Genomic DNA, 13,341 nt, shown 5'->3' with positions numbered 1-13,341 from the left:
ATCCCTTCTTGCCTCGCTCCACGAAGTCGTGTAACGTATAGCTTCTTCTTGCTGCTCTCGTTGCTGGCGTGGAACTTGCTCTAGAGGTGGTACTCGCCGCTACAATACTTGTGGCAAATAGTTTGTGTCTCACCTGTATCCCTTCTTGCCTCGCTCCACGAAGTCGTGTCCCGCGTTGACGTGGTGCGCCTTCTTCTTGCCGCTCTCGTTGCCGTAGCGGTGGTGCTCGCCGCTACAATACTTGTGACAAATAGTTTGTATTCTCACCTGTATCCCTTCTTGCCTCGCTCCACGAAGTCGTGTCCCGCGTTGACGTGGTGCGCCTTCTTCTTGCCGCTCTCGTTGCCGTAGCGGTGGTGCTCGCCGCTACAATACTTGTGACAAATAGTTTGTATTCTCACCTGTATCCCTTCTTGCCTCGCTCCACGAAGTCGTGTCCCGCGTTGACGTGGTGCGCCTTCTTTTTGCCGCTCTCGTTACTGGCGTGGAACTTGCCCTAGAGGTGGTACTCGCCGCTACAATACTAAACTTGTGTCATATAGCTTGCGTTCTTACCTGTATCACTTCTTGCCTCGTTCAACAAAGTCGAGTCCCGCGTTCTCGTTGCCGTAGCGGTGGTGCTCGCCGCTACAATACTTGTGACAAATAGTTTGTATTCTCACCTGTATCCCTTCTTGCCTCGCTCCACGAAGTCGTGTCCCGCGTTGACGTGGTGCGCCTTCTTCTTGCCGCTCTCGTTGCTGGCGTGCTTGGCGTGGAACTTGCCGTAGCGGTGGTGCTCGCCGCTCTTGTGGTAGTCGTCGTAGAACTTGTGCTCCTTGTGGAACTCGTCCTTGTGGTACTTGTTGTGGTAGCCTATAATATTATAGAGAGGATTTTAGAAAAAATCTAATGTATACTTATTTACCGTTTATAGATTCTATAGCATAGTGTGGAGTCCCAAACGAACATAGTTCTATAGTATAGAACTATGTGGTAGAACTAACTGCCTGTCTCGACTCACAGGCTTACTAAATAAATTAAGGCTAAAGAGAACAAACCTCTATAAGCATTTTTAGCATAAACTCGTACTAATATTTTAAATGCGAAAGTTACGCAAAAACGACTGAACGGATTTTGATGAAACTTTACAGTATTATTGTTTATGCATCATTAGATTAAAAAGGCTATAATTTATAACGAAATTTCATGCGGTTGAAGCCGTGGCTTCAAAAGTACAAAAGCTAGTACAATAATACAACTTTGAATGCTTGACTAAATCGTTTAGCTTTGCCATCATCATTACCTACCAGTGTTTACTGTAAAATTGTGGTCAGGCCTTAATAGACAGCGTGAATGAGGCACTTCCGAATGAATCGGACTAAAGATTCGATTACAAACCACAATAATCTATAAGATAGTGCGTTCGATTACGTTCTCGTGTCCAATCAGTAACACAATTATTGTTGCGGTCAGGTCAACTGTCGGAATAAGTAATTTATGTAACCGACTCGCTTTCTCTGCCGCAAGTGGATTTTTCTCGAACAATACAAACACAAGTAAGTGGCGTTAAGCTGGAGTAATAAGCTTGCAAATTGACTAATAGAAATTTAATGTAAACAAACAAATCGAATTGCAACAATGGAATGCGGAACATGTTACAATTACGAAATTAACCAGATCTTTTCGGTCGGCCGTTTGGTGTAGTGGTTCAGAACGGACTACTATGCCGAGAGGTTTTATCCCCGGCCGGGCAGAAATTGAAATGATGAATTTTAATTTCTGTGACGGGTCTGGGTGTTTTCTATGTATAATATGTATGTATTTACAAAAAAGTATTTAAGTATGTTTATATCCGTTGTCTAGTAGGTACCCATAGTACAAGCTTTGCTTAGTTTGGGACTAGCGGCGCAGTGTAAAAATGTCTAAGGATATTTATTTATTTTTAAACCTATTATTGACCAGAAACAGAAGAAAAAGGATAAGTACCTAATTTTCTCTAACTAAAGTATTCTTCTGATCAAAATGTCCACTTAATAATGCTAGCGACCTTGACTTGTAAACTACTCTAGCAGCACTAATCGCACTTACCCTTAGTCTTATGTCCCTTCTTGTGTCCTTTCTTCTCATCGAACTTGGCTCCCCTGTGCCCATGCGCCTCCTCCTCATGGTTTCCTTTATGACCAGCCTCGTCGTGGTGCTTCTTCTTCTTTCCAGCGGCTTCCTCATACTCCTTGCGGTGCCTCTCGTCGGTCTTGAAGCCTTTAGCGCCTTTGTCGACGTGGTGGTCACTGTGGTGGCCTTTGGTAGTCTGTAACCATTGAGGGTGATTTCAGTTTTATTGCTGTATTATTTGTCGCTCAAAAAATAGTCAAGATGATAAGAAACTTCAATGCTTTATTGAATTAAATTCACATGACCATTCACCTTGTGTACCTAATTCATAACATTATTCTTCTTACGTATGTTATTCTGTCTAAGAAAGAAATATGGTTGATTATAAGTTATAGAAAACCAATTTAGATACATTCACATGCCTTTTTTCTTAACAAAATGATCATAAAATAAAAAATATAATATAAATATGCAAAAAATGCTCTTTAAACGTTATAGTTAGACGAAATTACAGTTATTTCACGGATGGGCTGCCGTTGTCATCATTTCCTCAGTTAATTCTGATGAGGCAATGCGTGACCGTGCTACAACTATTATAAAAATTACACCCATATTAAATTTTTTGTAAGAATTTTAATTTCAAATAAATTTTGCGTTCGCCGAGGTTACATGCCAACTCTAAATAGCTTTGTTCCAAAGGTAATAATGTAATTAAATTATTGAATTGATACAACTAACTCAAGTGAGCACTCGTAATACGATACACGCATTTATGATGATAATTTAAAAAGTTTTAATAATATTTCCCGTTTTTGTAACATTTATCTTTACTGCTCCGCCCCTTATTGGGTGATTTTATTTAGCCTAAAGCTTTCCTCGTTAAATAGGCTAGATATCCAACACAAAAATAATTATTTTAAATCGGACCAGTAATTCCTGAACAAACAAACACACTTTTCAGCTTTTCAGTTTCATTGACTTATAATTTTATGAAGTTAATTTTTGGTGATTACCAATGCAACCTGACTGTGCAAGGGCATATTGGTTTTTAACAAAGCTTTAAGTAAACGTTGGCGTAAATCAGTTTATCAGTATACAATTCCTACAATGCCTTATTATTACAAAATAAAAATATCTCAAAGACAACATGATTAATTTGAGACACCTCGCAGACTACAAACTTTTTTGTCGGCTGATAGTTGGGTCGGGCTGTTAATCAGTATGAACATAATATGTATGGAAGTACGCACATTGCTCTGAACCGATTTGTTATCGGCCGATTCTTCATACAAATTAGAAGCCGACCCAACTACCGGCCAGTAAAAAATCTGTTATCTGTGGGGTATCTTATAGTGCTGACTAATGTAAAACTAACTCAACCAAGACACTTGTAAAACATTACAAACTGAAATAAAGTAGGTTTCAAAATAATAAGTACAAATTAGTTACAATAATTTAACCGTTTGGTGTATTAATAAAATGTATATTTGAATTTTTTCTTTATAATTTTGGATTTGGCTTAAGTATCTGTTTAAATTATTTAAATAATCTTGTATTAAAAATGTAAATACACATCATATTCAATGTGACACTAAAATGCATACATTTGTTATCTCTGCTGTTAGCATGGCTTACAATTGACAAACCAGATGCAGTAATGTGATATTTGTTTTAATTGATAACTGAATTTAGGAAAACGCCCTATATGATAATTGTTTATGATAACTAGTTAACGCTTTAAGTATACCAAAATTAATAACGCTCGTATTCACAAACGATGCTTGCTTAAGTGAAGCAGCAAATCGAACGCTCAGCGTTGCATAGAGCTCTGTGATTGGTTCGTGTGTGACCCTGTGCGTCCACGCGCACTGTGAGACCTAAATAAATAAAACAAATAATTTATTGTTTCTCCTAACGTGTGCATGTTGTCATTAAATTTTTAGCGTTATGAGTTGCATTTCAAAATCTCAGAATCCAGTGTCTAAGTAGCTCAGTTGGAAGAGCAGTCGCCCGGCAAGCGGAAGGTCGTGGGTTCAATTCCCGCCTTAGGCAGTTCAATTTTTTCAAGTTACTTATAATTTTCAAATTAGTGTGCACGTTGGTTTATAACAACTGACGATACATTGCAACCTTGCTGTCAGATGAGACTTATAGACCCAATATACTGAACTGTCCTAACCGTGACATTGACAGCGGGGTGCCACCGTCAATGCCGGATTGCTGGTTCCGACTTTTTCCATGTTGGAAACTATTTAATTGAAAGATGTCGGCGCCCACCTGTCAATGAGTTTGTTTGGACAGTTCAGTGGTTCAGGGCAACGATAAGTGATCTCACTCGATTATTTCTAAACTATACAAGATAATATTAATGAAACATTGAATTTTCAGTTAGATCCAGTTTATTCTGTAACCTATTATTGGTACCGTTTGAAAGAGCTCATGAAGCACTTTCAGGATCAGTAACCAGTTTTTCAATATCTTGTATAGTAGGTACTACTATTATTTATTCTGTGGTATCGTTTAGAAATAATCGAGTGAGATCACTTAACGTTTCCACCCTGTATAATTGCACCGACGCGACGTTAATAATGACAATAATCTGGGATACGATTCTCATGCAATCGAATTTTTTCCGTATACGAACTCCTGTTACGGTCCGTTGCGACGTTTTTAAAAACGCTGTAACTTCCGTATGATTAATTTTATCTTTACTTAGTAAAATTTGATTACAAAACCCATTTATTTTTATAATTTAATAATAATGTTGTAAAATTAATACACAGTATCACAAAACATAAAGTTTTATAGGTTCAATTTTAAATATTTCATTACGTGTACCTACTGAATGTTTCGGAACACGTTAAAATGGTTATGTCATTAATGCCAATGTCATCGTTGAAAAAAATATAACAAATAATTTATTTTTCTTCATACGAGTTTTATTAGAGGCTATTTCATATTCTACAATCTATTTTATAAAAAAATATCCTTACAATGTACAAAATTTCTTGGTTTTATTTCACAGTTCATAGGATTATGAATTAGAGTACTTTGACAGGTAAATTCGTGTACGAATTTCAAGTTCGACTGGTCTTAGCACCAATCTTAGCACTCGTAGCGTTCTAGTGGTTTTCGATCGAACTTTTTCGATTGTGAACTTCTAAGATTGCACAAACGGTGTAAATAGACGAAAAAACCGAACAATACCCTTCGAATTATTTTTCGAATGTGAACTTTTTTCGATTGCATGAGAATCGTATCCCCGGACGATTTGAGCTTAGCGTAAAATGGGAACATTTTTTTATTTTTTTTAAATGGAACAGTTAGATTGATTTGAAAAACAATTTAAGTACCTTGTTTACTTTATTTTGAGAACTTTGAAATTGTCTGTAGATAATAAGTGATTTTTATAAATTATTATTTATTTTTGTATGAAAGAAATGGTATGTCGGTAGGTAGCTTTCCCATTTTTAGTAATGCTAGACCGTGAACATGCTCCAAAACACGTGCTACTAACATTATTAATGTTGAAGTTTACATTATTTCAGAATCTCTGTTGACAGTGAACTTCGACAAAAATAGCACTGTCGTACGCAGTTGGCTAAAAATATAAGCAAACGCTAAATGTTCATAGTAAATAGAACTTCTCTTCTATTTGCTTTGTTTTACACAGATTCCATTCACATGTCCTTTAAACATAAAAAACAAAGAGATTGATAAACAACATAAATGAGTAGGTTCGTAAAAAGTATTTCTTGTTATTTGTAACAACACAAACAGTCAACATACCTTGCCTCCATGCTCCGCGTAGTGTTTGGCTTGCCTGTTGTGGCCGCCGCCCTGCTGGTGGCCCGAGTGGTGCGGGCCCGCGTGCTTGTGGTGGTGACCCGCCGCCGACACGAACTGGTCTCCGGCCAGCTGCTTCAGCTGCAGCGGGGCCGCCGCCGCCACCGGCACGGGGTTAGGACCCGACGACACACTCGCCTGGACATTGGGGGGAGCGACAAACTGCACGGGGGAATGCACAGCGGGGTTAGAAGCAAACTGCACAGGGACATTCACACGGCTGGGCGTCGCCTCCAATCCGGCGTGTAGTTGTGGAGGCGCAACAAACTGAACGGGAGAATGCACTGAAGCAGGGTTAGGGGCGAACTGCACGGACGACACAGGTACAGTAGAGATCGGAACACCACTCACGTCAGGGTTGAGGTACCGAGCGTGCCCCGCGGGGGCGTACACCCGGTGGTAGTGCTCGGCACTTGCCGCGAGCATCTCCTCGTACGGAGGTGACGACGGACTTGCGTCATCAGAAAACTCGTGCACTTCGTACTGATGCACTTGACGTGGAACTCTGACGTAGTCAGCTGAACGCCTCACTCGGTATTCCGGCTCATCTTCACAGCGTCTCTTCACTCGCAAATGCTCCTCGTAAGGATCTTCCACATACGCCTCTCTTCGCCTCCGATAGTGAACTTCCTCCTCTCTCTCCTCATTGTAAGGCTCCTCCACATCCTCTTCCTCGACCCACGGCTCCTCAGCAATTTCCGCGGCGGCCAAAGCCGCCAGGAACGCAAGCCAGATCACTGGCCTCATCTCGTGCAGTCTGTGCTGTTCCTAAGTATTTTTTTGCTTTATACTTTAAACCTTTCACCTAGTTGGTCAACTGAAAAGGGTTTCAACACTGAGCGACGAGCGCCGGGTGCGAGTGGAGATCCGAGTCGGCGTCGGGGGCTTATAGCGCGCGGCGAGTAAACAATACGTTGTTTGCTGGACGAGTGCGCGCGGGCGCCGCGGGCGAGACACTGCGCTGACGCAGCCTGCGGCGACCTAGAAAGCGTTCATAACCGCGCGCGGCAAATCGTTTTCCCGCCTGATTATTTTCGTGATTTTTCTTTACAGAGAAAATGGCCGTGAATTATCGAATTCTGACACTTTTACTAGCATCGGCCGTGAGATCCGGTTTCACAATACAGCCCAATGGTGGATGACATCGATTGACATGCGGGTGGATTGTGCGTAAATTTATTCGGTCACCCGCAAATCGTTTGGCGCTGCGGCTAATTTGTTACGTTGCCGACAAAAACATGAATGATTCAATTTAGAGTATTTATTCACAATCGAATAGAACTTCTCATGAAATTGAGTTACGAAACTTAAATTGTCAATATAACCCTCGTATACTTTTTCGATTCCGATTTTCCGAAATCATTCATTTTGCTTTAGTAAACCTGCTGAGCTGACTGAACATAAAATAAATCTGCGTAACGTTGAATAATCTTTGAAACAATGACAAAATAGCTCCGGTACTTGCTATGCAATAAAAGTAATCAATATTATCTTTACGAACGATTAATTTTAATTTTGAATGGTTTCGTAAAAGAACATTGGTCATTGAATTATTTTTTTTAGTGACACTAATTTCTTAGCTGTTCTGTTATTATAAGAAAAAAACGCATGACCTTAACAAATCGAGAATAATTAATCATCTATTTAGGTGCTAGGGTTCCGACACAAGCCTTGGCCAAAATTTCGAAAAATGCTGCAACAGCTGTTTTTTCACAAAGTTATTGATCATTGTCTGTCTGCTTATTTCAATAATAGATGCTCTTGAGTCGATATCACTTTCTCTTTCTAGTTCCTATGAATGGCAATGCCGCAATCGAGATAGCAATATGCCTCAATGTACTTGACAATCAGGCAATACGCACGACTGGCTACAGTTGAAATCTGAATCAATTTAAATGCAAATACAATGGCAGATAAATTATTTAATGTTGACTTAAAAATCGTGATTTTCATAATTTGTGAACAAATTATTAGGCACATTTTACGACAACGCAAGAATGATGGCATGAATCTATGATGAAAATATTGAAATCGGTTATTGTAAGTTTACGCAAGATCTTTTTTTGTAATTAGCAATTATTATGCTGTTAATATAAATGTAAAACTTATTTAAGTAGTTTATTTGTTTGTATGTTGAAATAATCATAGTTACAGGGTTGTCGCATTACTTATTTTTATTCTGAGTCAAATTCAAATATCGTTAGTAGTAGTAGGTAGGGCCACAATAGGGCTTTCTGTTGGTTCGCAATAACGACAATTAATAGTTTGCTCTGATCGACAGTTACAGGTTTGTTTATCCAATAATTCTGTGGTTGAAAATTCCGGGTGAACTTTCAGCCCGATCATGACTTTTACTCAAGGGGTCTAAGGTAAGATGTAGTGTAGCTCAACTCGTGTAATCTGTAGGCGAATTAAGTTAAATGTATTTAGGCACACTATTAATTAACATGCAATATTTTTGTCAGCCCTAGAAGATGTCGAACTAGACAGTTTTATTTTATTTTCATCTTAGTAATGTAAGAAAGAATAATTAAATGTCGCAAGTTTCAAATTCAGCCGATCGAACTTTAATTGGTTATTAAGAAAATAAGTGCAATAGGTCTACTTGTTTGTTTGTTAATTTGAACAATGCAATGATTTGGAAACTGTACAAATTTTGACAGACAGAAAGTAAGCGTTGATTGATTAAAGTTGCTAGGTCACAAAGTATTGGATGCAGTGTTGGGGTGTCTGAATCACATAAACAGTTGTTCCAGAGCATTTGTCGTAGTTAATTATTTGAGTATTTTTCCACTTTTTCAATGGGGAAAATCATAATACATACACTGCTTCATTTTCTTAGTGGTGTTTTCAGGCCTGACAATTCTTATAGTAACTACTTAGCAACGAACGACAGCTGCTGTAGTTTTGGGTTTGAATTCATTTCTTTTATTACAATTAAAAAGGGTATTATTTCAATCGGTATTTATTCAATGTGTTTAGTAAACAAAACAATACACCTAAAGCATCAAGTGCATTATTCCAATGTTTTACAATATTATTTTAACTGTTCACTTAATCTAGTCGTATCGTTATAATTTACACATATTTACACTCACTATAAATATGGCAACATAGTTGTTTTCTTATCATAGGATCGTATTGACTTGGCTTTATTTGCGTAAGGTACTTAGTTTTCGACAAAAGTTTAGAAATTATAGTTTTTTGTCATCAATCACTAATAGGGTTTCATTGTTCAAGGGAGCCTTCAGGGAATTCAAAATTCCAGGAGATATGAAACAGTTTGCATTCTGCAGTTAACGTAATTAACCTGATAATCCAGTAAGTCAATAGGTACGTCATTGAAAACAGGGCAAGAAGCATTTGGGAAACCTTTTTTGATTGTTCCCTGGCTCATTCATTTTAATGCTATTCTCTTGTGGGAACCATTTACCAAAAACTTTTCTTCTTTCTATAAAAGGTTACCTTTAATTGCGTTTATTATGTCACAACTGTAAATTATTACCTTTTGTAATAAGCTGTTTGTAGTAGATTAAACAATGTAAAGTTCAATAATACTGATTATGATCTTGCGTGTGCTGATTTTTTTAGTTTCATTACTTTTGAAATGTGTAACGTAATGAGATTTTCTCTTTTCTGGGTCATAAGAAACTTAATTAGTTATACTATCTGTGGTTATACAAAAGGTTTGGATATTAAACAAACATTCACTTGGCCATTGTTCTTTTAGATCAAAAATATGTGTTCTTTGTTACCAGATATTAAATTGATCACCCCTAACCTACACCACTTAAATCTAATAAGTCTTTATCAAATGGTCAGATACGAACGGCGTGAACGCCTCTGGGTCTTTTATCTTCTTCTTTTTATGGATCGGACAGCTTTTTTGCTTGTGCCCCGTCTCTGATTTATTGTGCGTGGGCTTGTATTGAGCTGACAGAGAAACACTTTTCTTTAATCTATCGTTATTCTTTTGGCAACTATTCACTTGATTATTGTCTATGTTTTTGTTTATATCACTTGTTACACTGTCACTATGAGTGTATAAAGTTCTCTCTGCTAAGAGTTCGTTTTGTTCCACGTTGTTGATGTACCTCTCTGGAGATACTTCTAGTTGGCTGTGGTGGAGACATGTTGATGTCACCTGTTGGAAGAATTCTTCAGCTGTTTAATCAGTGGATTGCAAACTTATTCTACTCTTATAATCTGAAGCGTTGTATGAAAGCACTTAGCTCAAAAAAGGAGAACAGAAAATCTTCATAACAAAAAACATCTCGCTGCCAGTAACTCAATTATTCTTCGTCTTCTTTTTGGGATTAACATCATCTTTAGCCAATGATGTCATTTCGACTTCATTTCCATAAAAAAAACTTCATTTAAGCCTTGAAAGTTCAATTAGTTTTCAATTAACTGTAAAATTAGAATTCATTTGTTTTGAAATCGGCAATTGCTTAGTTAAATAAGTGACGTCATAGGTTATTACTGCAATTACTGCTATAACAAAATGTCTGTTGTTTTTTTTTTTTTTTTTTTTTTTTTTTTTTTTTTTTTTTAATTTGGGCATTTTTAATTTCAGAGAGAGCGCGGCGCTATCGGTTTACGCGTTGCTCTCTCCTACGTGATTTAGAATTTTAATTGTTGAAAGATTTTAGGTTGCTAACTATGTTTTCAATGTGGGTGGTAAATGTTGTTATGGAATCTTGCTTGGTTATAATTTGTTGGAAATTGAATGGGTGGGTAGCTTGCGCTAATTCAAGTTTAACTTATTCTCATACAATGACATCAAGTACGTACGGGACAAAGCACGTTGCTTTTACGTGATAAAGTGACGTCACAAGATTTCAAATATCTGTACCTTGAGTATGAGGTATATTTTTGTAACCGAAAAGCATAGGATCTTTTGTTAATGACAACTGGCTAGAATAAATAAAAACAAAAATAACATACATACATGCATGATCATGTGGATGTATAATGTCCTTTAGGCGCATCGCATTAGAGCTAAATGAGTCCACCATACACCTAACACTGTCTCTGACAGTAACCCTAATGAGAAGTAGTCTTAATAAGAAGTAGCTCTAATGATAAGTAGCCCAAGTGAAAAGTAGCCCTAATCAGAAGTAGCCAAAATGATTTTTGTAAATACATACTTATTATACATAGAAAACACCCAGTCCAATACAAACAAATATGTTCATGCACACAAATGTTTGTACTGTGCGGGGATCGAACCCGCTACCTCCGGAATAGTAGTCCGTTTCGAACCACTACACCAAACGGCTGACTAAATTAGTCCTAATGCACCTAAGGGTAAAATGTAAATGCTAGCGCGAGGGAAGGCAGTCTATATGAGTAATGTGTGGACTCACCGGCCGTCCCTGCTGCGTGGGACGCGCGTAGAGCGCAGCGCGGTGCGCCAGGTCGCGGCGCAGGCGCCACGCGCGCTCCGCCAGCGCGCGCCGCGCCGCGCCCTGTCCGCCGCCGCGCTCCACCTGCCACCTGCAGGACATCAAGAAGAAACGAACTTCGCAGGCTTCAACACAACATCAGTGTATTGAAGCACCTGATGTCATGCCCTGAGTGCCCAAGCAACTGCACTCAGGAGGATTTGATGAGTGCTACTGACAACGCCACTCTTGTGGCGGAGTTTTGGGCTGACACTGTGTAGGTTTGTTGTCGACACGAAAAGAAGAAGAAGTGTATTGAGCACATGGCGTCTTGTGTCCAGGACTTCAGAGGAATGGAGAACACGCATAGGTTGCAATATTAAGTTAAATTATGACTTAATTTAAAGTTTACATCACATACATTACACTAGTTTTTATTTCACCTCAATCCATCCAGTATTACCGAAGATTACGGACTTTTTAAAATTTCCAATATTCGCGAATGATGTCACAACATCTGCAGGCCAATGCAGTGTGTAAACATAGGCTTTCAGACACAGCAGCAGTGTATTGAGTACATGGCGTCTTGTGTCCAGTAGGCCTAAGATGCGCATCGCGATAAGCGGTTATCATGCTATTTTATCGATTTTGCCCATACATTTTGACGTCGATAAAAATTATCACGGCGCGCATCTTAGGCCTACAGGACTTCAGAGTAATGAGGGTTTTCGCGAATGAAAAATCCGCCAGATGGCAATACGCAGACGCGAGGTCCAAATGCTGCATGATTGGTTATTTTTGACATGACATTGACAGATATGTCAAAATCCACCAATCACGCAGCAGTCAGACCCCACATCCACGTCCCGCCATCTAGCGGATCTTTCATTCGCGAAAACCCTCATTGAGGCGTGAAGTAGCGTGGTTTAATTACCTTTATTGCCACTATCCCTTTCGGGCTTGCCACCGGGGTGATGATTGGCACTAATAGGTGGCGCACCCTAGTGATAAGTTCCCTAAACTACTTTTTAAATCAGAAAAAGAGCTATTAACGTAGCCAAGAGTCAGATCTAGAGAATATGATGGGTTTTTAAGCATTTTATAATGCAATTTTTTTTGGCTGCCACCGCAACTTTAGGGCTGTGAACGGTTGCGTTGGCCACAAAAAACAAGGTCTTTCCGACTGGTAGCGTTCAGATGAATGTGATTCTTAAACGCAATAGTGAACTTAAATGATTTTTTTACCAGTTTATAGTTAAGAATTAAGCTACCTGCTAATTTTTTTTTAGATTTTTGTATTGGCTAGATATATCCCATTCTCATTACTTTTTGAACACTTCTCGTACATGCAACTTTTGAGCCTTACTTGATGATTGACTAGACAGTAAAACTTGCTACATAATAATATTGACGTCCCGGTTACTTTGGAAGCGATAAAAGCACCATAGCACTGCTAGGGACAAGCCAAGGATCCATCACCAAGATAGGAAAGTTACATAATATTTGTAACTCATGTTAGAAAAGGTCACTCACCTAGTAACTAACTGTAGTATCCTTGCTCTCTGCCCCGCGCTGCGTAGGAGCAGGCACGCGGCTCGCACGGCCTGCAGCTTGCCGCGCTCGCAGGTCGCGCACGAGCTGCCGAATGATAACCTCATTGCTGTCGTGTAGTAGCTCATGGACTGAGGCAGCAACCCTGCAGGGAATACCAGGAACTTTGTATTTGCTCAACAAGAGTAAAGGTTATTGGGGAATGGGAGACGCAGTATAGGGAGATCACTCAGATGGACTATGACGATGAACTTCCAAGGTTGTGGGAACCCACTGGATGTAAACAGCCTAGAGTTTTTTTTTATTATCCACAACGAGGAAGCTCTTGGCCTGTATCTCACCTGATGGTAAGTGATGATCAGACCGAAGGTGGAAGCGAGCTTCACCCGGAATCCTCAACCACAGAGGAACTGGCTATCTTACCTTAACTGACGGAACACAACAATGCTGTTAACATTGTTGT

At 39.1% G+C, this 13,341-nt stretch overlaps 1 protein-coding gene across 1 annotated transcript; it reads right to left on the bottom strand.

The window, feature by feature from the left end:
• Positions 1-129: 129 nt before the first annotated feature.
• On the bottom strand, positions 130-6,905 carry LOC135073516 (uncharacterized). The gene is made up of 5 exons (XM_063967700.1): positions 5,884-6,905; positions 2,071-2,290; positions 663-855; positions 268-366; positions 130-232 (listed from the first exon to the last, which is right to left on the bottom strand). The coding sequence occupies exons 1-5, from the start codon at positions 6,685-6,687 to the stop codon at positions 130-132; spliced, it is 1,419 nt and encodes a 472-aa protein (XP_063823770.1). The 5' UTR covers positions 6,688-6,905.
• Positions 6,906-13,341: the final 6,436 nt, after the last annotated feature.

Source organism: Ostrinia nubilalis, chromosome 7 (genome assembly GCF_963855985.1).
Source record: "Ostrinia nubilalis chromosome 7, ilOstNubi1.1, whole genome shotgun sequence".
In the NCBI taxonomy this organism is placed as follows: Eukaryota; Metazoa; Arthropoda; class Insecta; order Lepidoptera; family Crambidae; genus Ostrinia; species Ostrinia nubilalis.
The sequence above is the reverse complement of the archived record's forward strand: the minus strand, read 5'-3'. Positions and strand labels throughout refer to the sequence as shown.